Source organism: Barbus barbus (assembly GCF_936440315.1).
Source record: "Barbus barbus genome assembly, chromosome: 19".
In the NCBI taxonomy this organism is placed as follows: domain Eukaryota; kingdom Metazoa; phylum Chordata; class Actinopteri; order Cypriniformes; family Cyprinidae; genus Barbus; species Barbus barbus.
In genome coordinates this window covers 27,642,277-27,666,559 of record NC_136747.1, presented here as the reverse complement: position 1 = coordinate 27,666,559, position 24,283 = coordinate 27,642,277, and the positions used below count along the sequence as shown (strand labels likewise).

The following is a 24,283-nucleotide window of genomic DNA, read 5'->3' as shown; positions in this document are numbered from 1 at the left end:
TTTAAATGTTTAATAATTTGTTCAAATTAAACACTTTTAAATAGACTGCAGCAATAATATTTTGTCACAAATTATTTTGTTTCGTGGGAGAATCGTGATCTCTGTTTGAGACAAAAAAAATCGTGATTCTCAATTTATCCAGAATCGTGCAGCTGTCGTATGTGACTGAATGCAGACCTTTGGGAAATATCTAACATGAATAACGTTATCCTAACACTACATAATTTGCAAGCTAGTTTGCCTATTCACCAGGCATTTAAGTTGGCAAAGTAGTGTAAAGTTATGTGCTCGGTGACAGAAAAGTGTGTGTGTGTGTTCATGCCTTGCAGCTAAAAAAACAAAAACAAAAAAAACATGACATCAGATGAGGACACTGACAGGGAGAGAGAGAGCTGCAGACCTAAAGAGAAACCAAAAAGAGTCCATGCCCCACAGCAGTTCCTCACAGAATATCAGGATATATCATATATACCCATACCCAAAATTGCTCTGTTGGCTGTGGAGCCAAGACATTAAAATATGATTAAAAGATGAATATGAGACAAAACTACAGAATGTTTCAACATGCATGTTTTACCAAATAAAAAGAGCAGCACTTTTAGAGTTCATCCCACTCATTGATGTGAGCATAAGTATTGGGACAGTTGAACATAAGACGGATATAAAAGATTAAAAGCTATTATTTAGTTGCAGATCCCTTGCACACAATCACAGCAGTGAGTCTGTGACCCATAGACATCACCAGACTCTTGCTCTCATCCTTTGAAATGCTTTTCCCAGCCTTTAATGCAGTCAATCCCAATTGTTGCTTGTTTTGGGGAGTTTCTGCCTTTACTCTCCTCTTCAGCTGGTGAAATTCATGTTCAATCAGATTTAAATCTGGAGATTGACTTGGGCAATCTAAGACTTTCCATTTCTTTGCTCTTATAAATTCCTTGACTGAACTGGCAGGGTGTTTTGGGTCATTGATGCAATATGAAGCACTTCCCAATGAATCTGGTGGCATTTTCTTGAATATTGGTAGGCAAGATGGTTTTGTACCCTTCCAAATTCATTCTGCTACTGTCATCATACATTAAGTCATCAGTAAAGTTGAGAGGGTCTGTTCCAGAGGCAGCCATGCATGCCCATGCCATGACACCACCTCCACCATGCTTTACAGATGAGGCTGTATGCTTGGGATCATTTACAGTTCCCTTTTTTTCTACACATTTTTGCTTTCCCATCACTTAGATAAAGGTTCATCTTTGTCTCATCGGTCCATAAACACAGTTCCAAAACTCTTCTGGCTCACCTTTGTGCTTTTTTGCAAACTCTAATCTTGTCTTTCTATTTTTGGTGCTGGTCAGAGGTTTGCATCTTGTTGTGTAGCATCTGTAATTCTGTGTCAAAGCCTCCTGAGGACAGTAGATTGTCAGAGCATCACTCCAGCTTTCTGGAAGTTGTTGGTGATTTTACAGACACGTCTTTTAGGGTTCATTTTCACAGCTTTTATGATTTGTCTGTCATCAACTATTGTTGTTTTCTCAGCCGATCAGGTCGTTGTTGGTTGCTGGTGGTTTCCAAACTCTTGATTTCTCCATGCCCTTTGTTTTTGCTGGAGCTCTAATTGACTTCCTCTTTTCTTTTAGCATCTGAATTGCTTGCTTTTCTCTCAAAGTCAGCTCCCTCATCTTCATCCTGGTTAGTGTGTGTCATCATCGAATGCAAGATTCAGAATGCAGACGTAATGGATATAACTGATACGACACATTCCCTGCTTTTAATATCTGAAGAATTAATGCAACAGGACACAGCTGATCACTTAGAAAGACCTGTGAGGCAACTGCTCCAATACTTATGCTCACATCAGATAGAGGGATGAAACTCTAAAAGTGCTGAACTTCTTAGCTGGTAAAACATCTATGTGTTGAATCACCCATTAATTAGTCTCAGCCTCAGACGTCACGCCCACGGACTGTTGGCTAAACGTCTGATGCATATGGCACACTTTTCTGGAAACACTTCAGGAATGTCGAAGTTGTCATCTGACTGGTTGAATTAAACCGGATTTCCGTCGTGTTTATTTTCGGGCCGCCGGGAAACAAAGATGCCTTGGCGCCAAACCCCCTCACAAAAGAAGAAATCCGTTGTGTTTACAAATGTGACGACGAACGCTTATCAGGGTCAACTAAACGCTGGATTTTCAAAAGTATGTGAAATATTTAAAGATTGTGGCATAGAATCTTTAAAATACATCTGAGAGTTTCACATATATATCATAAATGTTGAGTCTGTTATTGTGCCGACATTTCCATGCCCCAAAACGTGACGCTATGAACGAAACAAACTATGATTGGTCGTTTGACATGTCGGTCAAATGGCCTCATGGGCGGGCCTTGGCCAATGAAACCTGCTATAGGTCTGGCTACGTGAGACTACCCAATAATAAAATGTGACATTCTGTAGTTTTGTCTCATATTCATCTTTTATTTTGTCAATTTTTTGAGCAATTTTGTCTTTACTGTTCCAATACTTTTGGAAGGCACTGTATATATATGTGTGTGTTATATATATATATATATATATATATATATATATATATATATATAAATGAACAGTTCATTTGCAAAAAAAAACAGATAACTTATTTTTTTTACAGTCAGTTAAAAAAAAATGTCCAGATGCATGTAAGTACTTGTAAAATGCAAGTAATGTGCTTTTTTTTTTTTTTTTTTTTTTTTTTTTTGTCGTCATGAGAAATAATGAAAGTAATGTCAAACATCACAACTGTCCTAAAATAAGCTTAATTTTCTTTATGCAATTTGTGTAATTTATTTTTCCTTTTTTATTTTGAGGTGAAATATGACCTCTCTGAAAAGTGCCTAAGTTCTATTTTATTCATTCAGATTCTTTGAAATGTTGAGCTGTTTAATTGATTGTTAGTAATGACTCATGTCAATGGTAATAGTCTGAGTGTGATTTAAAGAGCTGTTCAGTGTGTGTGCTGGTGAACTCTTCTCACTTCCTAGTCATCTCTTCTTCTCATTTTCAAGCTTCTTTTATTTGAAGGAGCAACACTTTTCCTGCCACTTTGTGTTTGTTCTTATTGTGACACTATCATTTCATCAGCTTTATTTCTTTATTTTCTTACTTTCATCTTTTTTTCCCTCTGTCGCTTTGTCTTGTTGTCCTCTCTGTGCTGTGTGTCTTTCTTGTGGTTCTCGTTCTCTTTCCCCTGCCATCGTTTCCATCGCTCCCGCCTCTCTCTCCTGGTGTGCTGTAGCTGATGCTTTTCTAAACCAACTTCCTGTGGCAGGCGTGTGTAATGATCACGGGAAGACGTATGCTCTCTATACCATCACTGTCATACGCAAGAACTCGGACGGCAGCGAGGACGTCTGGAAGACGTACCGCCGCTACAGCGATTTCCACGACTTCCACATGCGCATCACACAGCAGGTGAGACAGATTTACCCTTTAATGAACATCAGATCAGTTTGTTGTACTGCCTTTAAGTTATGCAGATTTTATATTGTTTTTCTTCATAATAGTAAAAAAAAAGGTAATTCAAATCTGCATATCTTAAAGGCAGTACAACTTAAGGGGCTTTCGCACCACGTAGTATTGGTAGTTGAAATCACCATTAATTATTAGCCAAATTAGTTAAAATGTTTATAATGCAAACATTCAAAGAGACTTGTTGAACTTGTTGACTGGCATTTCAATTCAGTGGGGTTTTGCGAACACCGAGTCCTGGATGTGCCTAAATATTTTGGCTGAACACACTCTGATCTAATTGGGTTTGATAGATGTGATGTTTTCTAACCCATGTGTCCCGTCTTTAGTTTGAGAGCCTTGGTCCGATTCTCAAGCTTCCTGGCAAAAAGACCTTTAACAACATGGACAGGGAGTTTTTGGAGAAGAGGAAGAAGGACCTGAACGCTTATTTGCAGGTGGGTCAGATCAGGACGGGTGTTTAATTTGGGTTCTGCTGGCTCAGGTGTGCTGAGAGCTGAATTTGTCTTACAGCTGCTGTTGAATCCTGAGATGGTGAAGGCCTGTCCCGTGTTGATCCCCTACGTCTATGACTTCCTGGAGAACAAAGCCTACAGCAAGGGCAAAGGAGACTTTGCACGCAAGGTGAGAAATACCACATACACAAAATGTTTTATATGATCAGTGAAGGTGTTTCATGTCCAGGCAGGGTGGGAGGTTTAGCTCATAAAATTATATCTTGGTATAAAACAATCAAGGCATCCACTAAATTTTCAATAAATGACATTTTAATCATTTTTATTTATATGCTCCAACATAAAAAAATAATAATAATAAGATTAATGTTTAATGGTTTTAAAAGAAGTCTCTTCTGCTCACCAAGGCTGCATTTATTTGATCAGAAATACAGTAAAATTGTGTTAAATGTTAATGTTAAAATGTAATTTATTTCTGTGATGCGCAGCTGTATTTTCAGCATCATTACTCCAGTCTTCAGTGTCACATGATCGTTCAGAAATCATTCTAATATACTGATTTACTGCTCAAGAAACATTTCTGATTATTATCAATGTTGAAAACAGTTGTGCTTCCCAATATTTTTGTAGAAACGTATACTTTATAGAAACTTCAATAGAAAAGCTTTTATCTGAAATATAATTTTTGTAACATTAAAAATGTCTTTACTGTCGTTTTTGATCAGTTTATTGCAAGTATTAATTTCTTTTAAAAAAAAATCATATTGACCCCAAACTTCTGAAACCTTTTTAATGCTTGTAAAATAAAACATGGAGACTTTTCTAAACTTTTTTTCTTTCTTTCTTTTTTTTTTTTAGTTTAGCAATAATGCAATCTAATCATTAAATCTGTTCACTGAAGCAAAAATCAGTGATAAAATTACATGACACCCCATTGATTTTATCTAACAAACTGTGCTACTGCGGGACACCCTTTGGTAGACAGATGGATAGAGAGACCGACAGACTGAAGGGGTGTTCACACAAACAGCGATTTGCAGTGGCGAAGTTAGTGAAAGTTATTCACTTTCAATGAAAGTTGGCATTTCAGGATAGAAACCACCGGTGGTGCAAAAAAGTTGAGCAGGTTTATCTTTAATTAGCAACAGCAAAGACATGATCCGAATACTGCAGTTCAGTAGGAACAGTGATGAAATCGCTGTGAGCGTGAACGCTCCTCCATGTATTACTCCAGGGGGGCAGCGGCCTAGAGTTGTTGTCTGCTTGGGTTCACCGTTTTTGTAAACTTGTCCTGTTCTCTGGACTCGGACAGATGGACACGTTTGTGAATCCTCTCCGGAGCTCCATGAGGAATGTGTCCAATGCCGTGAAGTCACTGCCGGACAGCCTGGCCGAGGGAGTGTCCAAAGTCTCGGCGGACATGGGCCGCATGTCCGAGAAACTTGGCCAGGATATTAAACAGTCCATATTTAAGGTAGAGCACGTCTGGAGAATCTCAGAGCACAGCGAGAAATGCACAAAAGACCAGAGACCTGCCAAACTGGACTCTTTGCATGTTGGCTGTTTGTGTTGCCTGTTTTTATGTAACTGGGAAACTTAGTCTGTGCCGTTTGTCTATCATTGCACATGCATACACAGGCATGTAGGTGAAATATTTGGACTCAAATGCCGTTATTTTATGAATGCATGTCATTGACTCCAGATGGGTCTGATCCACAGGTGCCTCCTTTAATCACAAAGTCTGACATCGATCCCGAACACTGCCGCGTCTCGGCCCAGCTGGACGACAATGTGAGTCAACATCAAACACTTGGCCAAATCGCTCTTCTTGCTTTTAGTGCTGATAAATAATGTTATTTTAATAATTGTTATAAGCAATTCTAGTACAAGCTTTATGGTATAATGTTTAAAAACATGCATAAGTATTAGTGTTGTAATTTTTATTTTGCTCTGCAAATTATTATTATTGTTGTTGTTTATTTTACAGTACAATATTTTGATAAATATACCAATGTATTTATTTATTTTTTTAATTTTAATAATTTAATAAAATAATATTATTATTATCAAATACATGTTTATTTTAGAGTACAGTATTATTACCATAGTAATTTTTCTTGATTGATTTTTCAGTTTTTTTATAATACTAATTATTTAATATTTATTATAATAGTGTTATTACTATAGTCATTTTTATCTTTCATTTTATAATTTAATAAAATTATATTTATTATTTCCATCATAATTATCATTATTATTAAATACTGATTTTCTTTTTATTTTACAGTACAATATTATGATAAATATACCAATGTATTTCTTTGTGATTTTTAATTTTTTTTTACTTTAATAAAATTATAAAATGTATTTAATATTTATTGTAATAGTGTTATTACCATAGTAAAACAATTCTATAAATTTGTCATTTAATATTTTTATTAAAAACAGTAAAATTGTGAAATATTCCAGTTTCAAATAGCTGTTTTCTGTTTGAATATATGTTAAACTGTAATTTATTTCTGTGATCAAAGCTGTATTTTCAGCATCATTACTCCAGTCTTCAGTGTCACATGATCCTTCAGAAATCATTCTAATATACTGATTTACTGCTCAAGAAACACTTCTGATTATTATCAATGTTGAAAACAGTTGTGCTACCAAATATTTTAATGGAAACTGATACATTTTTCTGGATTCTTTGATGAATAGAAAGTTTAAAAAAACAGCTTTTATTTGAAATAGAATTTTTGTAACATTATAAATATCTTTACTGTTGCTTTTGTTCAGTTTAATGCATCCTTGCTGAATAAAAGTATTAATTTAGTTAAAAATCATATTGACCCCAAACTTCTGAAGCAATAGTGTGTATTTTTGCAAAAAAAAATTTAATGCTTTTAAATTAAAACTTTTCTAAACTTTTTTTTAGCAATAATGCAATACTCTAATTTATTTTAATAGTGTTATTACCATAGTAATTATTATAATTGATTTTTCATTTAATAATTGTATTAAAATAATAATATTTACTATCTTCATCATCATCATTATTATGAAATACAGAATTTTTTACAGTAAAGTAGTATTTTACCCTAATAATCTATTTCTTTATTCATTGTTAGTTTGTATAATTTAAGGAAAATAATAATTATATTATAACAAATAATTTGCTTTAAATAATTTATCTTATTAACTTGCTATTTTTTCATTGATTCTGAGTGATAATTCAATGCGATTTTAATCGCAGTTTAATAACATTGTGTTGATGAACAGGTGGATGATAATATTCCACTGAGGGTGATGTTGCTGCTGATGGACGAGGTGTTTGATCTGAAGGAGAGAAATCAGTGGCTTCGGAGAAACATCAAAAACCTCCTACAGCAGCTCATCAAAGCCACGTATGGAGACACCATTAACAGGTGCGACAGACACACGTGCATTGAATCGCATGCGGTCGCATTTCTGCTGTCTGTTCAAAGCTGAAAGATGTTTTTGCTTCATTGCAGGAAAATTGTGGATCACGTCGACTACATGACCTCGCCTGAGCAAGTGTCTGATTTCGTGAAGAGATTCAGGTGATGATTTTATGCATACTGACAGTTTTTGGCATGTATGTGATTCTGGTTTGTCTTCTGACTGGATTTTTTGACCCTTGCAGAGACTCTTACTGGCCAAACGGGATCCTCGCCGAGACGCCGCCCCGAAGAGACAAAAGCTTACGCATGAGGACGCGAGTCGCCGCCAAGACTACACTCCTGGGCATCATGCCAGGTACACACACACACACACACACACACACACACACACTACAGCCTGAATCTTATAACACTGAATATGTGCACTCACAGCACAGACTATAGAGGAAAATCTGTATTTATTCTGCAGTTGGCACTCTTATTGTTAGCTATATGTATTATCAATGATCAATGACATTTTTTAAATGCTTTTGAAAAATCTGTCTGCCAAAGCTGCATTTATTTGAATAAAAATACAGTAAAAAAAAAAAACATTAAAATATTATTACAATTTAAAGTAGTAGTTTTCTATGTGAATATATTTAAAAATGTAATTTATTTCTGAGATCAAAGCTGAATTTTCAGCATCATTTCTTGTGTCTTCAGTGTCACATGATCCTTCAGAAATCATTCTAATATGCACTGATCAGGAATTTCAACTTTTTTGATTATCAATGTTGAAAACAGTTGCCAAATATTTTTATGGAAACTGTAAAACGTTTTATTTTCAGGATTCTTTGATAAATAGGAAGTATTGTCTTATGTGACATTATAAATGTCTTTGCTGTCACTTTTGAACAATTTAATGTGTCCTTGTAGAATAAAGGTATTAATTTATATTTTTAAAAAAAGCATAAAGACCCCCAAATTTTTAATGATAGTATATGTGACCCTGGACCAGTTATAAGGGTACATTTTTCAAAATGTATAGGCTTTCCAATGAATAAGCTTTCCATTGATGTATGGTTTGTTAGGATTTGACAATCTTTGGCCGAGATACAACTATTTAAAAATCTGGAATCTGAGGGTGCAAAAAAATCTAAATATAGAGAAAATCACTTTTAAAGTTGTCCAAATGAAGCTCTTAGCAATGCATATTACTAATCAAAAATGAAGTTTTGATATATTTACAGTAGGAACATGATCTTTACTTAATATCCTAATGATTTTTGACATAAAAGAAAAATCAATAATTTTGATCCATACAATGTATTTTTGGTTATTGCTACAAATATACCCCAGCGACTTAAGACTGCTTTTGTGCTCCAGAGTCACATATATATATATATAATAGTAATAATATATACATAGTACCACGGTTATTGTTAACTAAAACTAAAACATATATTTTTAGTTGAAATAAACGCTAACTAAAATAAAATAAAATAATAAAAACATTTAAATTTATTTTCTTACAGCTAATGATTTATTTAGTTTAAATCGATGTTCTAAAATAAGTACATAGACATAAATATTAAATATTAACACCATGATTTTCTGTGAAGCTGCTTTGAATCTATTTCATGACTTGAAATTTTGACTCCCGTCAGATGAGTTGAAGCACATCATCGGGGCGGACACCACACGCAAGGGCATCCTGCGCGTCTTTGACATGTTCCAGCACCAGCCGCTGAACCGCCGGCTGGCCTGCGTCTTTCTGGAGGGCTTCCTGGAGACCTTGTTTCCTCAGTACAAGTTCCCCGAGCTGTTCATCAAGCTCCACTCGCGCTCGCCACGCGTGCTCAGATATTCACAGAAATTGCGCAGCTTGCACAAGAGGTGACAGACGGATGCTTCTCCCTGCCGACGCAGAGGGGGAGGAGGAGCCAGCGGACGCCCACCGCGACAGAGCCGCCCCGACGGCAAGCGCTCGAACACACACCTCCCTCTTAGTGCCTCGTGGCTGTTCTCGTTTAAAGCACTGTATTGACACGGCCGTAGCATAGAGGACTCATCTTATCATCGAGAAGCGTTCGGTCACGTCTGAACCACTACGAAAGACTGCAGAGCACCGAGCACTGAGCCATTGCTCTTTCCGTTTGCCGTGCATTTCTGATCTAATGTTTTGAATGACACTGTGTAGATGTATACGATTTGTTTGGTTTATTTGGGTTTGTTTTGTATTTGGCATTGGTCGCCTCCTCGTCAGTACTGTATGGTGAAGGGAATCCGACCGAAGCAACCTATGCACCTTAACACTCATTACAAGCAGAACCATGTGAGGAGGGTCGGCAGCGATGTATCATGATCATTTTGTGGCACTGAAACTGAAAGAGGCGTAACGTTATCCTGCCAACAAATCGGTTGCATGAAGTGGGTGGGGATTAAAATGGGCCACGTCCCCTGCCTTTTGCTTAATGTAATAATTAAGCTAATCTAAAAGTGACTTAAAGGAATAGTTAATGCATAAATGAAAATTTGCTAAAGATGTCCTCAACCTCAGGCCATCCATGATGTAGATGAGTTTCTTCATCAGATTTGGAGAAATGTAGCATTCCATCTCTTGCTCAGCAATGGATCCTGAATGGGTGCCGTCAAAATGAGTCCAAACAGCTGATAAAAACATCACAATAATCCACAAGTAATCCACACCACTCCAGTCCATCAATTAATGTCTTGTTTGTAAGAAACAAATCCATCATTAAGACGTTTTTAAACTTCAAACCATTGCGTCCTGCTAAAATATGAGTCCATAATCCATAATAACGCTTCCTCCAGTGAAAAAGTCCATCTCCTGTTGTCTCTCACATCAAAATTCACCCACATATTTGTTTAGAGCTTATGATTTGCTTTGGGTTGTTTTGTTAAACGGTGCTTGATCTGTGCTGATTTCTCTCCTGATTCAGACCAGACCACTTTTTCACTGGAGGAAGCGTTATGGACTCGTGTTTTAGTCGGAAGCAATGGTTTGAAGTTGAAAACGTCTTAATGATTATCAGCTGTTTGGACTCTCATTCTGACGGCACCCATTCACTGCAGAGGATCCAATGCTGAGACAGTGATGTGATGCTGCATTTCTACAAATCTGTGATTATACAAACTCATAGATGGCCTGAGGATGAGTGCATTTTCAGCAAATTTTCATTTTTCGTTGAACTATTCCTTTAATTATCTAAAGCCCTCAAACATATCAAAGTGGACAGAGATGGTGCAATTCAAGCGTATTTTTTGATGACCGTGGCTGCGTGGAGCTCATTGCATACGGAGATATGCATTAACGAATGTACGTGTCGATGTTTGTGTGCGTCCTGTTTTTATAACTCAGTCCAGTGGAGGGTCGTGTTTGTTTTTGTTTTTCCTCAAATGACTTTATTTTAGAATAGCAAGTGTAGCACTAAACTGCAAGTGTCTGATGCCGAAGACTGTTTCAGCGTGAGATATAGATTCAGCCTTAAACACAAGACCAAGAGACGTGTGTTTAGACGTAGCTTTCACACGGACGCACTCTCGTACGCACACACTCCAAGGAGATATCGACTGTCTGAATCCCGTTTTCAATCAGAGAATATGTCATTCGTTTCTGTGCAATATATTTCTTTAATGCATGTTATATAATAATCATATATGGGTTAGTTTTCAAGTATATTCGAGTGAAGAATTTCAGAAGCCAATCCAAAACCACAGGAAACTCTTCAAAACCACCGAAACATTCCGTTGTTGTAACTGGCTTATTTTAAAGGACTTGTTTTATAAGTCTGGCTTTTTAATGCTTGTGTTGGGGATATTTAGTTTGTTTTTAATGTTTTCTGCCGCTTTCTTGATGGATTTTGCCACGTTTCGCTTTTAGGAAACGAGTGAAAGCACGTTGCAGGTGAAGACACGAAAGACGCTGCTGAAGTCAGAGGTCGTCTGGCGTTGGAGCACAGATCTTAAACACTCTTTATTACTGATAAACACTCTCCAGTCACATTTGTGATATATCTACACTTCACAGGAACATGCACGGGTCATATTTCACCCCAAAGTTTTTTTTTTTTGCATTGACATGCTTTTTTAAAATGATTAAGAACCTTTTTTATAATTACTGTAATGTGAAAAAAATATAACAATTTAAATAAATTATTACATAATAAATTATAAAATAAAAAAGTTAATTAAAAATAATTATAAAAATGTATTGAATATTTTATGATTATTTTATTTTTATGTATATTATACATAAAAATAGTTATTTAAATTATTACAAATAATTGAATCATTATTGTAATGTAAACTGAAATACAAATAAATTATGCTTATGTAATAATTATGTTCTTTGATTTTAGTAATGAGAATTGAGAAGAAAAATCATGGGAAAGAAAGGGTTTTCATTTCATTGTCTGTGCAAACATATAAATTATTTATTTTGATTTTGGAGCAAAATATGACCTGTAAGTGTTCTTTGGTCTCAGGTTTCATGAGACTGATGCTTGAGACCTGCTTCAGATCGGCAGAAATTGATGCGAATAGATGAGAACTCATTTTGTTTGAATAAAAATAGCACTTGAACTCTTGATTGAAGGGTTTTGGTGATTCTTTGAGTTGCTCTTGTTTTGTGGCTGTTTGCTGTGATTGACCAGCAGTTTTTTTCCTGTGATTCGCCTGTTCGTGGTCTTTCTCTGCTGTGATTGGCTGGCACTGAGAAGCTAAACTCTGCTGTGATTGGTCGAGTCACACAGGAGCAACTTCCCATTTAGATCCACCAAATGGTCCATACAGATGTTTCTGATCTGATTTTGTTTTCTGAATCCCCGTACGTATGAATCTATGAACATGAACTGTGCATATTGGTGTATAGTATCTGTCAGCGGTGTGCCTAAATGTACTGTCCATTATATTTTCTTATGTTTCTTTAACAAAGTCAGTCGATTTGAATCTCACGGTCATTTTAAAAGACTGAAAAGGACTCTAAAGGAGTAGAGTGTTTGCATTATGCTTTTAAAACCTTGATTTGGAGCAGCTTTACTCAGTATAACACTAATAAAATGAACTCTAACTCACTGCCCTTTTCAGAGTGCTGTCATTTACTGTCTGTCTGAATGAATGAATGCTGTCTGACAGATTCAATAAAACCTGTTTGATCACAAATTAAGAATGGGATTGTTAATAAATGCAACAATTTTAGCTGTTACTGTACTTATCACATCTAATTAAAATGCTACATCTGACAAATATCCTCCAAAATGCAATATTAATCATGTTTAATCGTGAAGAAGGCAGAATGGATGAAGCGGGTAAGTTTTCAACTTTACTAAAGAAAAGACGAGAAATATGATCATAAGATAAGACTTCAATCATTGATTTATCATAAGAGAGTTAATTAATACTTGATTTTATACATCCATTTGAAGACTAATGGAGGAGTTATAACGTTGAAACATGATATTAAGATGCCATCGAGTGCGGTTACATCATCAAACTAAATGAAAATTTTTGCTTAATTTTAAATGTGTTTGGTCACCAGATTGACTTCCATTTTAATCATCTTTGCATTTAATGTTAATTTTAATTGATCCTCAGTTAATAAAAAATGTAGGCTAAAAGTATTCAGTGTTGTTTACTGATTAATATGAGGTCAAAACCACGTGCAATATTTGTAGTTGGAAGAATTGAGTTATGATGAAAGTGTTATAATTGGATGATTGTGTCAACAACACCCCATGCGTTAAACACTTTTTTTTTCTCACTTAGGCCTATGTGTAATTGTGCACACCAGGGGTGGACTGGCGCTAAAAAGTGGCCCTGGACGTTTTGGCACAGAGAGGCCCATCAAACCCAGTCTGCAACACACCACACCATAAATGAGTGGCATATTCTTGACATTATAATTAGTCTTTTCTGGTGTATATGCAAATAGTAAATAATTTTTGAGACTTTTTATGAGGGACAGTTTAATATCACTAAAGTGAAATACCAATATTATCAGTCCATATGACACGATGCTCCAGTATTGTCTAGAAGACTGGAATAGTGCAGAATGTGGACTGTTTTTATGGGTCCTTTCTATTGGTCATCATATACAGTATTGGTCCTTTTGCAGGAGCTTGACATCTATCATTTTCAGGAATAAAGCTCCAATTGTAGAAAAGAGTATACTAATTATTTTGATGATGAATAATAGAGTAAACAGTACTGTGAAATATATAATGTTACGATTTAAAACATCTGTCTTCTATGTGAATATATTGTAAAATGTAATTTATTTCTGTGATGCGCAGCTGTATTTTCAGCATCATTCCTCCAGTCTTCAGAGTCACAAGATCTTCAGAAATCATAATGTACTGATTTGCTTCTCAATAAACATTGCTCATTATTATCAGTGTTGAAAACAGTTGTGCTGTTTCATATTTTTGTGGAAAATGTGATACCATTCAGTCTTGGGTAAGATTAAAAAATATAAATGAATATTTTTCTTCAACAATGTTGCATTAAATCAAAGATTATAGAATACAAAAAGAGACTTTGATTAAATTGATTTAAGTGACAGTAAAGATATTTACACTTATTACAAAGTACTTCTATTTCAAATGCTGTTCTTTAACTGAGAACCATTATACCAATAATAAAACCATTATTAATAATCGATCACAAGTAATAACTTATAATTAAGCAGCAAATTAGGCAGCATTAGAATGAATTCTGAAGGGACACTGAAGACTGGAGTAATGATGCTGAAAATTCAGCTTTGAGCACAGAAATAAATTACATTTTAAAACATCCGAAATAGAAAACCACTATTTTAAATGTAGCCTAATATTTCATAATATATTTTTGATCAAATAAATTCAATCTTCTTTCAAATAAATAAATAAAAGCCTTAATAATTTCAAACTTTTAACCACCAGTGTGTATATAAAATAGGTGAATGCACGTGAATTAATAAGCAAATTATATTTTTATTAGGCCTATAAATCACTTTCCTATGCACAGCACTCGAAAACAAGTCTTCAGATTTACATTGTTCTAGAGTAAGACTGAGAACGATTTTTTTAGTTTTATAAAGATTTTCTTAGACATGTGAAATCACGGAAGAAAGCAGATTTACATTAATTAACACTTATCTCATGTCTGCTGAAAACGGTATTATGCAGCCTACATTGTGACGATTCGAATAACAGCATTAAATGCCGCTGGTGCACACACATGCAAAAATCAGTGAGAGCCATGTGCCAATATTTGCAATCGCAAGCTTTATTAAAGAGAAAAAGCATTACACACTAATGAAAGAAGCATTTGCTAGAATTTGTTTTCTTTTTTTCTCATGATATGATGATAGAAGAGTATTACTCAGAATTGCTTTGACAAACTTCTCGTCTTACAGACAGATGAAATGCTGATGTGAAGCTGTGGTTCTTGTATGTTCTCATTCTGCTCTGACTAAAGAAGGCTGCTCTCTGGTCGTATATTAAAATTACATACAGTCATTGTAAAAAACGTTGACTTGTTTGCCCCACTTGTCTTTTAAGAATGTTTGTAACTCCTGCAGGCTCTTAGTACGATTATCTGCATTGTTATTATTTTCGTTCTCAGCCCAGGCAGCTTTGGAGAGCGTTGAGTTTCCTGTATAGTTGTAGCAGCAAAAAGCCATCCACTTGTGAGAGGGAATGTTCACTCTGTTCTTCAGCTTATTGTTGCCAGGCAAAGCTCCAGTCAACACGTAGGCTAAGGTCTTGTTCTTCTGGTTACGACAGTGTTCATCCATCATATCTTTCATTTTTTGTTCTATGCTAATCCAAATGCTGGTCTCTAAATTGTTCTTCTGTGGAATGCTGTTGGTGAGAGTGAATGTAGACTTGGCAGTTTCTCTATCAGCTGCATAACGGACTGGAAATAAGTGCCCGGGACTAATTTGTTTGTTATTGTGGTAGTCTCCAGTGATCGCCTGATGGACGAATGGCTCACGAGTCTCAGCACCCACAGGTTCAAGCTGAATAACAAATAATTGAAAGAAACGCAGTCAACTGAACAACAAGAATAAGAGAATAAAACTAGAAGTAAAACAATTTTATAGGCTAGCAAATATATGAAGCATTTTCATGCAAATTACCTGTGACTCGATCATCCAGGGAATCTTAGTTAAGTTCTTGTATTCTTGTACTCCGGTGTATTTGTAAGCTGAGAAAAGAGGGATCTTCATTGTTGTGTCATAGAGGGTTACATATTTTACACTGTTCTCATATCGTTGACAGATTAATTTATAATCACTGAACTGTGCAGTTGAATCCTTCAGAATGCCAGAGATAACCGGAGGTATTTGACGAAAAAAGAAGTCACTGCATTTAGTGAATTTGTCTACAAGTTCAGATGTGATGCATGAAAAACCCAGAGCCAGCAGCAGCACAGAGACACTGGTGATAAACAGCCTCATCTTCCCTTCAGACAAGAATGTGCTCAGGTACCGCAACACAGAGTGTGTCTCTACATGGACATTAATGCTGCTCTCTAACACGTAGATCGTTTTGCAGCAGGAGCAATGTTCTTTAACACTCATACACCCACACACTCACACATCTAATTCTGTACACTCATGCAGGTCACTTTCTGAGAAACAGAAATTATTTTGAGTGTTACATTTTCTTTCACACATTTTGACCTGTGAAATGGCATCTGGTGTTCTCATATATCATCTGGTTCTTTCAATTATTATCACTCACTTGAAGCATTAAAAAACATTTTGTTAATTGAAATAAACCAGAAATAATATACATACAGCACTTTTTGAAAACATGATATTTAATGAAGTCTCTTCTGCTTTTACAATATGCTCAAAAATAGACTAAAAACAGTAATATTGTGAATTTAAATAACCATTTTCTGTTTGAATACATTGTAAAATGTAATTGATTACTGTGATCAAATATGAATTTTCAGCATCATTAATTTAGTCTTCAGTGTCACATGATCCTTCAGAAATGATTCAAATACGCTGATTAATAAATGCAGCCTTGGTGAGCAGAATAGACTTCATTAAAAACATTAAAAAATGTATTATGTTTCCAAACATTTTACAAGTACTATAGGGGAAATGTTTATTTTAGTTAGTTGGCAAGGCGACATTTCATATTTTATGAAAATAAAGTAAAATATAGCTGCAAGCAGCAATTACTGGGGTTTAAGTGACATAAAAAATGACTTTATTTAGCAAGCCTCTAAACACCTAAATCAGGGGTGCCCAATCCTGTTCCTGGAGATCTACCTACCTGCAGACTTCAGTTCCAGCCCTGCTCCAACACAGCTGTCTGTAATAATCAAGAGATTAATTAGCTGGTTCAGGTGTGTTTGATCAGGGTTGGAGCTGAACTTTGCTGGACAGTAGATCTCCAGGAACAGGATTGGGCACCCCTGACCTAAATCAATGATTTAAAAAAGCATTTTTAGCAAATCCAGGTAATTTACCATATAAATATTATGTTTTTAACGGTTATGACTGTTATAGTGCCAGCTGTGTTCCAGTCTCCATAAAACTTTGCATGCTTGTTTAGAATCACCTGTCACATGTGCTCACCAGGTTTCGTGAAGTTTTGAGTTTTCCTTTAGGCTTTATAGGATTTTGGGTAAATTTGGACAGGCCCCTTTTCTAAACGACCCTGCTTCCAAAAAGGGTAAATTGAAACTTTTTTGTTTTGATAATTATTGGCCTAGAGAGTCCAGATAATTGTACTGCAGTGTTTTTGTTTTCCAGATTGAGTGAAAAACCTAGGACTAGTTCACAAAAGTTTTACATCTTCTCAATCATTTAACAAACGATTCGATTGACAGCAGTGGTTCCAGAGGCAAAGTTGTCCGTAATGAGGAGCTCTATCGTATAAAATGAATATCGCGTGTACAGTATGTGTGGAAAAAACGCACAATGTACAATCGTTTACGCCCTGAAAAAATGTGATACCCCCCACCCCCAAGTGGCCAATTTCTTTCAAATTTATTTCAGTCCTTTGGGGCCGTGAGTCAAACAGACCCAGCGAGTTTCGTTCCGATCGGGCTCCGTTAAGCTTAGGTCCTCAAATTTCTAGCACAGTCTCACGTGCGCACAGCACGCAGAGTAGGTTCGTTTTGAGTGAAAATAGGGCATAAAAGCTGAGAGGTTTTAAAAGAGTACTAAGGGAATTATACAAATTAATATATGAATGAATTAGTTATATTAATGTACCTCAAGGTTCTGACTGTCTTCAGAAACGATTCGATGGCATTTTGTTTACATCTTCGCTCCATGTAATACCTAAAGAAGTGTTCTTAATCGCAATACTGTTTTGTCCACAGAGTTTACGGGAAACAGCTGTAATTCAGCTTTTCCATAAGCGCCACCTAGTGTCAGAGAGTGGATTTACAGAGACTTATATTTACATTCAGCCTGTGAGCAGTTTCTGTCTGGCCAAAAACAAACCGAATTTGCATGTCCTGCTGTGGATTCTACACATTTAAACAATTCACATAAGCTATCTAGAATTATTTATGGAGCAGATAAAATACATATAATTATTTATTAATCAGTTATCATTTTGACTTAACCTTTTTCTTTATTTAAAGGCTGAAATGTGAGGTTTACCTTATGAAACTTTTTCAAAGCTTTATTTGAACATTTACTTTAGATATTTGAACATGACAAGTTGTCATTTAAAATCTTAACATCATTAGTAACGTTATTGTTTTAGTGATTATGCAAAGATAAAGTCATTTTATTTGTTGTTTGTTAAATTTTTAAATATATAATTTGAAGTGATGCATGTACTTTCTGAACATCTCCAGCACATTTTAACAATACCATGATAATACTGATAACTGTGATAATTTTGGTCACTATAATTGTGATAAGCATTTTTCATACCGTTACATCCCTAATAGACACTTGTGGCACTTTGGATCATGACTGTGCACAGCGATTTTCATGTTGATAGGACAAATGGTTGGGTAGTTATAGCCATTTTTAAGTTTTTTCCCTCTTAAATCACCACCAAGCTACACGTTTTTTCCCCTGTGATTCCTCAGATTCAGCACTTACATACGTTGTGAGTTTGGCGAAGATATCTCATTCTGTTCAGGAGTTATAGGCATTTTACTAAAAGTGGCCCTGCCCATTTCAAACGGTTTGGAGTCCCTTTGAATCAATGAACTTTTTAAAATTAATTATTGATATTCACTCTCCACAGAAACTTTCTGCACTGGGTTGTTTCTGATTGGGTTAAAAACTTATTGCTAGCTCGCAAAAGAATGTTTTTCAAAAAAATCCAAAACTTCTGAAAATTTCATGATCGAATCTGATGCATGCATTTTGTCCGCCGTGAGCCAAGGATTCCGACGACACAAGACACTTGAGCCTGCAACTTACAGTTTAGGAGTTATGAACGATTTTGTACTTTTGATTGCTGTTGCGCCCCTGTCAGGCCGTTTGGGGCGTGCCTTGATCACGCTGTAGGCGGTTTGAGTACTACTATCCCTCCAAGTCTCAACAACTTATGGTTTGTTCAGCACAAACAGTTTTATGTGGAGCTTGCTGGTCCTTGGCCATTCTAACAATTACAATAGGGTTTCAGTGCTACGTGCTTGAACCCCTAATCCTCCGAGAGCTTTCAAGCTACAACCACCAAACTCAGGTCAGACCATCAGACTGATCTGAATCGGGTTGCTATATATTTTCTAATGGACAAGACTTACTATTTTCAGTGCTTTCATGGGCTTTCTTCTGCACGTTAACACGTCGGTTCACGAGCGTGGCACAACAGGCTTGTTCAAGGTGCATCAGTGCCATGCAGACCGATCGATCGATCGGCACACAACACACTAAAGCACCGTGAGAGCGATCCAAAAGCATAAAGAGCAGTCTGCTTTCCAGTCGCTCCCGCAGCACCCCGATGCCTGCCGCCGACCGGTCCGCGAAGTGCCGATCCATCCCAAACAAGCCTAAACAAACTATCAGCAATGGCGGACGTTGCGTTGCTATTGATGTTCATGGCTTTGCGAACCTACATCAGCATCCAAACACGGCGAATCAAACGTGTTCGCGTTTAGCTGCTATTTCAAATATGGTGGTCCAAAGTTTCTGTCGTCTTGTTGGTCACGGTAACCCAGCTCCTGACGCAAGCGGTTCTTCCTTCTAGCCCAGCAATGTTTTGGTGCTACTTACGAAGCGCTTTTCCTGGTTCGGAGCTGGTGCTTTGGGTGTCGAAAAACAAAGAACCGGTTTGAAACTGGGCTCTGGTTTCTAACTAGCACTGGAACTGCCTTGGTGGAAAAGGGGTAATTGATTTTAATTCTGGCCCAGATCCAACACCTTGCTCCGGCCCACATACCATGTGGAATAATGGCATTTAGGCAGTCCAGCCCTGTTTGCCAGATTTGGGCCTCAAGTAAACCTTAGCATTGCCGCATGTAAGCCAAACAAATAAACCAAAATTGGCCCTAATGTGGGCCACAGTTCATTTTTATCCTAATACTGGTCTTCCCCACATTCCTCATGTGGCCCATATGCTGTATGGGATGGTGGCATTTTGGCAGTGGTCCACAAGCAGGCCACTCCACAGCCAAATTTAAGCTAATAATGAACCAAATAAACTATAAATATACATTATTTGGGCCACACTAATCCTTGATTTTAATATCCATGTTGATAATGAAAAAGATTAATTGGAATCAGCATTTCTAGAAATTTTGAACTCTATTGGGGTTAGACAACACGTGTCAGGTCCTACTCATTGTTGAAATCATACTCTAGATTTAATACTGTCACGTGGAATTGATGTTAATGGTGTTGAAATTCTGCAGCAAAACGATGATATCTCAGATCATTATATAGTCTTGTGTAAACTCTGTAAATTCTACTCCTTCGTTTACTTATACCATTACTTATACCACAAAAGACTGCTTTGTAAGTAATCTTCCTGATTTCTCGCAATTCCTCAGCATATCCAATAGCTCATAAAAACTTGATGATGTAACAGAAACTATAGACTCTCTCTTTTCTAGCGTTATAAGATATGGTTGCTCCTTTACGCTTAAGGAAGATTAAGGATAACAGTTTGACACCGTGGTATAATGAGCACATTCGCGCCCTAAAGAGAGCAGCCCAGAAAATGGAGCACAGCTGCAGGAAAACAAAACTAGAGGTATAAAGGTTAAAAATGGCTAGATCTGATTACTTTTCCTCTCTTTTAGAAGAAAACAATACCTTCCATCCCCAGTCTTCTGCTTTGGCAGCCAAACCTGCATATCGCAACCTTTTCCTTTCAAATGCCTCATCGATAGCTTCCTCCCATGGCACTGTCAATTCCACTATAAAGACATGTCGACAGGATTTGGACCAAAGAACCAGGTCTGGGCAAGGGTTGGTCGCTGAAATTTCAGGTGGGAAGGTGAGCCTCTGACTTAAATCTACTCGCATTTCCCAGTCCTGGACTGCGTTCAGTGGACATGAGTCTGGAGGCGATCGATTGGTCGACATTTCACCCCTTCCCGGATGGAGGATGTTGGTTGGCGGAAGGTAGTCTGTGCTTCCAGGGGCATGGCGTTAACGGTTACCCTCTTACTCTCCAATGTAACAGCCAGGCACTTCAGCACTTGGTTGTGGTGCCAAGTGTATCTGCCTTGCATGAGGCTGGTCTTACATCCCACCAGGATGTGTTTCAGGGTTTCTGGGGTAGAACACTGGAGACAGGCTGGATCCTCTCCAAACCACAGATGTAGGTTGGTTGGAGAGGGCAGGACATCATTTGTGGCTCTGATGGTAAAGCTCAACATATTGTACTCTGTGTTCCACAGTTCGCTCCAAGTGATCTTCCTCCTCTCCACACCTTCCCACGTAATTTCCGGCCTTGCTTGGCTTGGGAAACCACTCTGGCACAACTGTCTGCTTCTTCCTGGTGTCGCACCTCCTCAACCACCAGGCGCCGGCATTCAGCTGGAATAGCCTTCTGCCATGTGGGTGTTGTTACCCCCAGTCCTAGGGCCCCCTCTGCCTTGTTGGACTTGGCCAACTATTGTCCCTGTGTCTCAGAGCGGACTTTGCCTGTGCCACTGCTACACCTGGCCTCCACTTCCTCCCTGTGGCTAAGGCGGGAGCAGCCCCTCTGACGAAGGGATCCCGGGATTCTGTGAGGGTCATTTCAAGCCTTGCTTTAGAGCATTTGTACTCCTCCACCAGGCTTGAGATTGGTAGAGAGAGGGCTCCATTGTCATACAGTCCTATGCTGCTGAGGCATCTGGGTAGTCCAAGCCACTTTCTCACCTGCACATTCACCAATCGCTCCAATTGGTTGGCGTGGGATAGGGTGACCTCATAGATGGAAATTGGCCACATGAGGCGGGGCAGCAGTCCGAACTGAAGGCACCAGAGCTTCAGCCTTCCTGGGAGAGCAGTGCTGTTGATCTGCTTAAGGCCACTGATGGTATCCTGCTTTAGTTGTTCCACCTGTTCGGTGTCTTTGAGATCTGTGTTGTACCACCGACCAAGGTTTTTTATTGGCTCCTCCAGGATAGTTGGTATCGGCTCGCCATTAATGAGGAACCTCTCATTTACAATCTGGCCCTTGACAATGGAGATACTACGGGATTTGCTGGGTTTAAACTCAATTCGTGCCCATCTGATGTTTCCCTGGAGTTTGTACAGCAGGTGTTTGGTGCATGCGTTAGTTGTTGTTATGGTCGTAATGTCATCCATATATGCCCTGATTGGAGGAAGCCAAAGCCCGCTCTTCAGACGTTCCCCTCCAACCACCCATCAAGATGCCCGAATTATTAACTCCATTGCCATGGTGAAGGCCAGTGGGGAGATGGTGCAGCCCGCCATTATGCCTATTTCCAAGTGCTGCCAATTACTATCCTGAGTTGTAACGCAGAACTGGAGGTCCTGGAAATAGGCTTTGACCAGCCTTGTGATGCCCTCTGGGACTTGGAAGAAGTTGAAGGCTGCCCACAGCATCTCATGAGGCACTGACCCGAATGCATTGGCAAGGTCTAAGAAAACCACATGCAAGTCTTTCTTCCTTCTTGGCCGTTCCTTCTTGGCTGTTTGTACCTGGTGCCAGATGACATTTGCGTGTTCCAAGCATCCTGAGAAACCACTTATCCCTGCCTTCTGCACTGAAGTGTCAACATAATTGTTCTTTTGCAGAAATGCTGAAAGTCTTTGGGCCACCACACTGAAGAAAATTTTTCAAGATGCAAGATGCCCGGTGTGTTCTTATAGAGCCTATATGAAACACCATTGGGCCCATGGGCGGATGCTGTTCTTGCCCTCTTTACTGTGTTCTCAACTTTGATATTGAGGTTATTGTAATTTAACTAGAAATACCACAGTAAAACTACGGTTACTGAGGTAAACCCATAGTAAATATTGAGGTTATTGTGTTTTAACTACAAATATCACAGTAAAACTACGGTTACTGAGGTAAAGTCATGTTAATATCGAGGTTACTGTGCTTTAACTACAAATACCACAGTAAAACCACGGTTACTGAGATAAACACAAATACCACAGTAAAAATACGGTTACTGAGGTAAACTTATAGTAAATATTGAGGTTATTGTTTTAACTACAAATATCACAGTAAAACTATGGTTACTGAGGTAAACTCATGTTAGTATCGAGGTTATTGTGCTTTAACTACAAATATCACAGTAAAACTATGGTTACTGAGGTAAACTCATGTTAGTATCGAGGTTATTGTGCTTTAACTACAAATACCACAGTAAAACTAGGGTTACTGAGGTAAACTCATAGTCAGAGGTGTCAAGTAACGAAGTACAAATACTTTGTTACCTTACTTAAGTAGAAATTTTGGGTATCTATACTTTACTGGAGTAATTATTTTTCAGCCGACTTTTTACTTCTACTCCTTACATTTTCACGCAATTATCTGTACTTTCTACTCCTAACATTTTAAAAATAGCCTCGTTACTCCTATTTCATTTCGGCTCGTTTTCATTCCGGCTTGTCATCGTTATGGGTGTTGCTAGGCCATTTTTAGGGGGGCTTTAGGTGTGTGTTTATCGATAGATTGTTATAATATCTACATCTGTGCAGTTCTTTGTCTTAAATACAGTTTACAAAAAGTCATGGGAGAGCAATCGGTTTCCAATCTTCTGTAAAGTTTTCGCTGCATTCACCACTCATCACACCACAGCTGTTTCCTTCAACGAAAGCCCTTAACACATTATACGCATACTTTATAAAACGATCACGTTATTGCTATTTTCATTTGAAAATTTAGCTTTCAATATAGAACTTAATATTACAGTGCATGTGGCATTAACTACCATACAGTTATGCATAGAAGTGATTAAAGACAGTGACAGACAGCACTCAGTCAGTGCACTCATTTTAATTGCATATCAGAGTGATTGACAGAGATTGAAACATTGTGTGTCCTTCTCACAGACTGCTTCAGTTTTGCAGTTTTACATTTTTTTTTATTTTTTTACTTTTAAAAGTTAATCACAGCACCCACATAGTTTAATCCATTGTCCAGCCTTATAGCTGTGTTGTTTATATTGCTAATATGGATAGTCAGTGTAAGTTTAAAGTGATATGATGTTTTATGTTTACAATTTTCTGTTTGTACTTGAGCATAGAAAAAGATTTGTACTAGTAATGCAAACAGTAACATTTTTGGTTTGTACAGTAAACAGATGTGTGTGTGTGTGAGATCAGGTAGACTTGTATTTGGCTTGTACTCAGATGTTATACCCATCTATGCAATACAGTGGAATACTGCAATAAGTTTAGTATACCATCCTACCCTATTAATACATTTTTTTGTAAATATTTATTTATTTTTTATTATTATACCATCATTGGGGGCTGAGCCCCCCTAAAATGAAAATCCTAGCATCGCCCTTGGTCATCGCTTA

At 37.4% G+C, this 24,283-nt stretch overlaps 1 protein-coding gene and 1 long non-coding RNA gene across 3 annotated transcripts in view; one reads left to right on the top strand and one right to left on the bottom strand.

Annotated features, from left to right (window-relative positions):
* The window catches only part of LOC306885625 (sorting nexin-13-like), a 32,632-nt gene extending 22,934 nt beyond the window's left edge, over positions 1 to 9,698 (top strand). Inside the window, exons 18-26 of one of the 2 annotated variants that reach the window (XM_079442277.1) lie at positions 3,299 to 3,441; positions 3,828 to 3,935; positions 4,012 to 4,122; positions 5,266 to 5,427; positions 5,673 to 5,744; positions 7,224 to 7,369; positions 7,457 to 7,525; positions 7,609 to 7,721; positions 9,016 to 9,698. In XM_079442277.1, coding sequence (XP_079298403.1) covers positions 3,299 to 3,441; positions 3,828 to 3,935; positions 4,012 to 4,122; positions 5,266 to 5,427; positions 5,673 to 5,744; positions 7,224 to 7,369; positions 7,457 to 7,525; positions 7,609 to 7,721; positions 9,016 to 9,248 — 1,157 coding nt within the window. In that variant the 3' untranslated portion in view covers positions 9,249 to 9,698. The remainder of the gene's footprint in view (positions 1 to 3,298; positions 3,442 to 3,827; positions 3,936 to 4,011; positions 4,123 to 5,265; positions 5,428 to 5,672; positions 5,745 to 7,223; positions 7,370 to 7,456; positions 7,526 to 7,608; positions 7,722 to 9,015) is intronic. The other variant, XM_079442278.1, reaches the window with a different exon arrangement.
* A 4,916-nt stretch (positions 9,699 to 14,614) lies between these two features.
* On the bottom strand, positions 14,615 to 15,893 carry LOC306884902. Its single transcript, XR_013785493.1, has 2 exons — positions 15,492 to 15,893; positions 14,615 to 15,371 (listed from the first exon to the last, which is right to left on the bottom strand). It is a non-coding gene; the product is annotated as an uncharacterized lncRNA (long non-coding RNA).
* Positions 15,894 to 24,283: the final 8,390 nt, after the last annotated feature.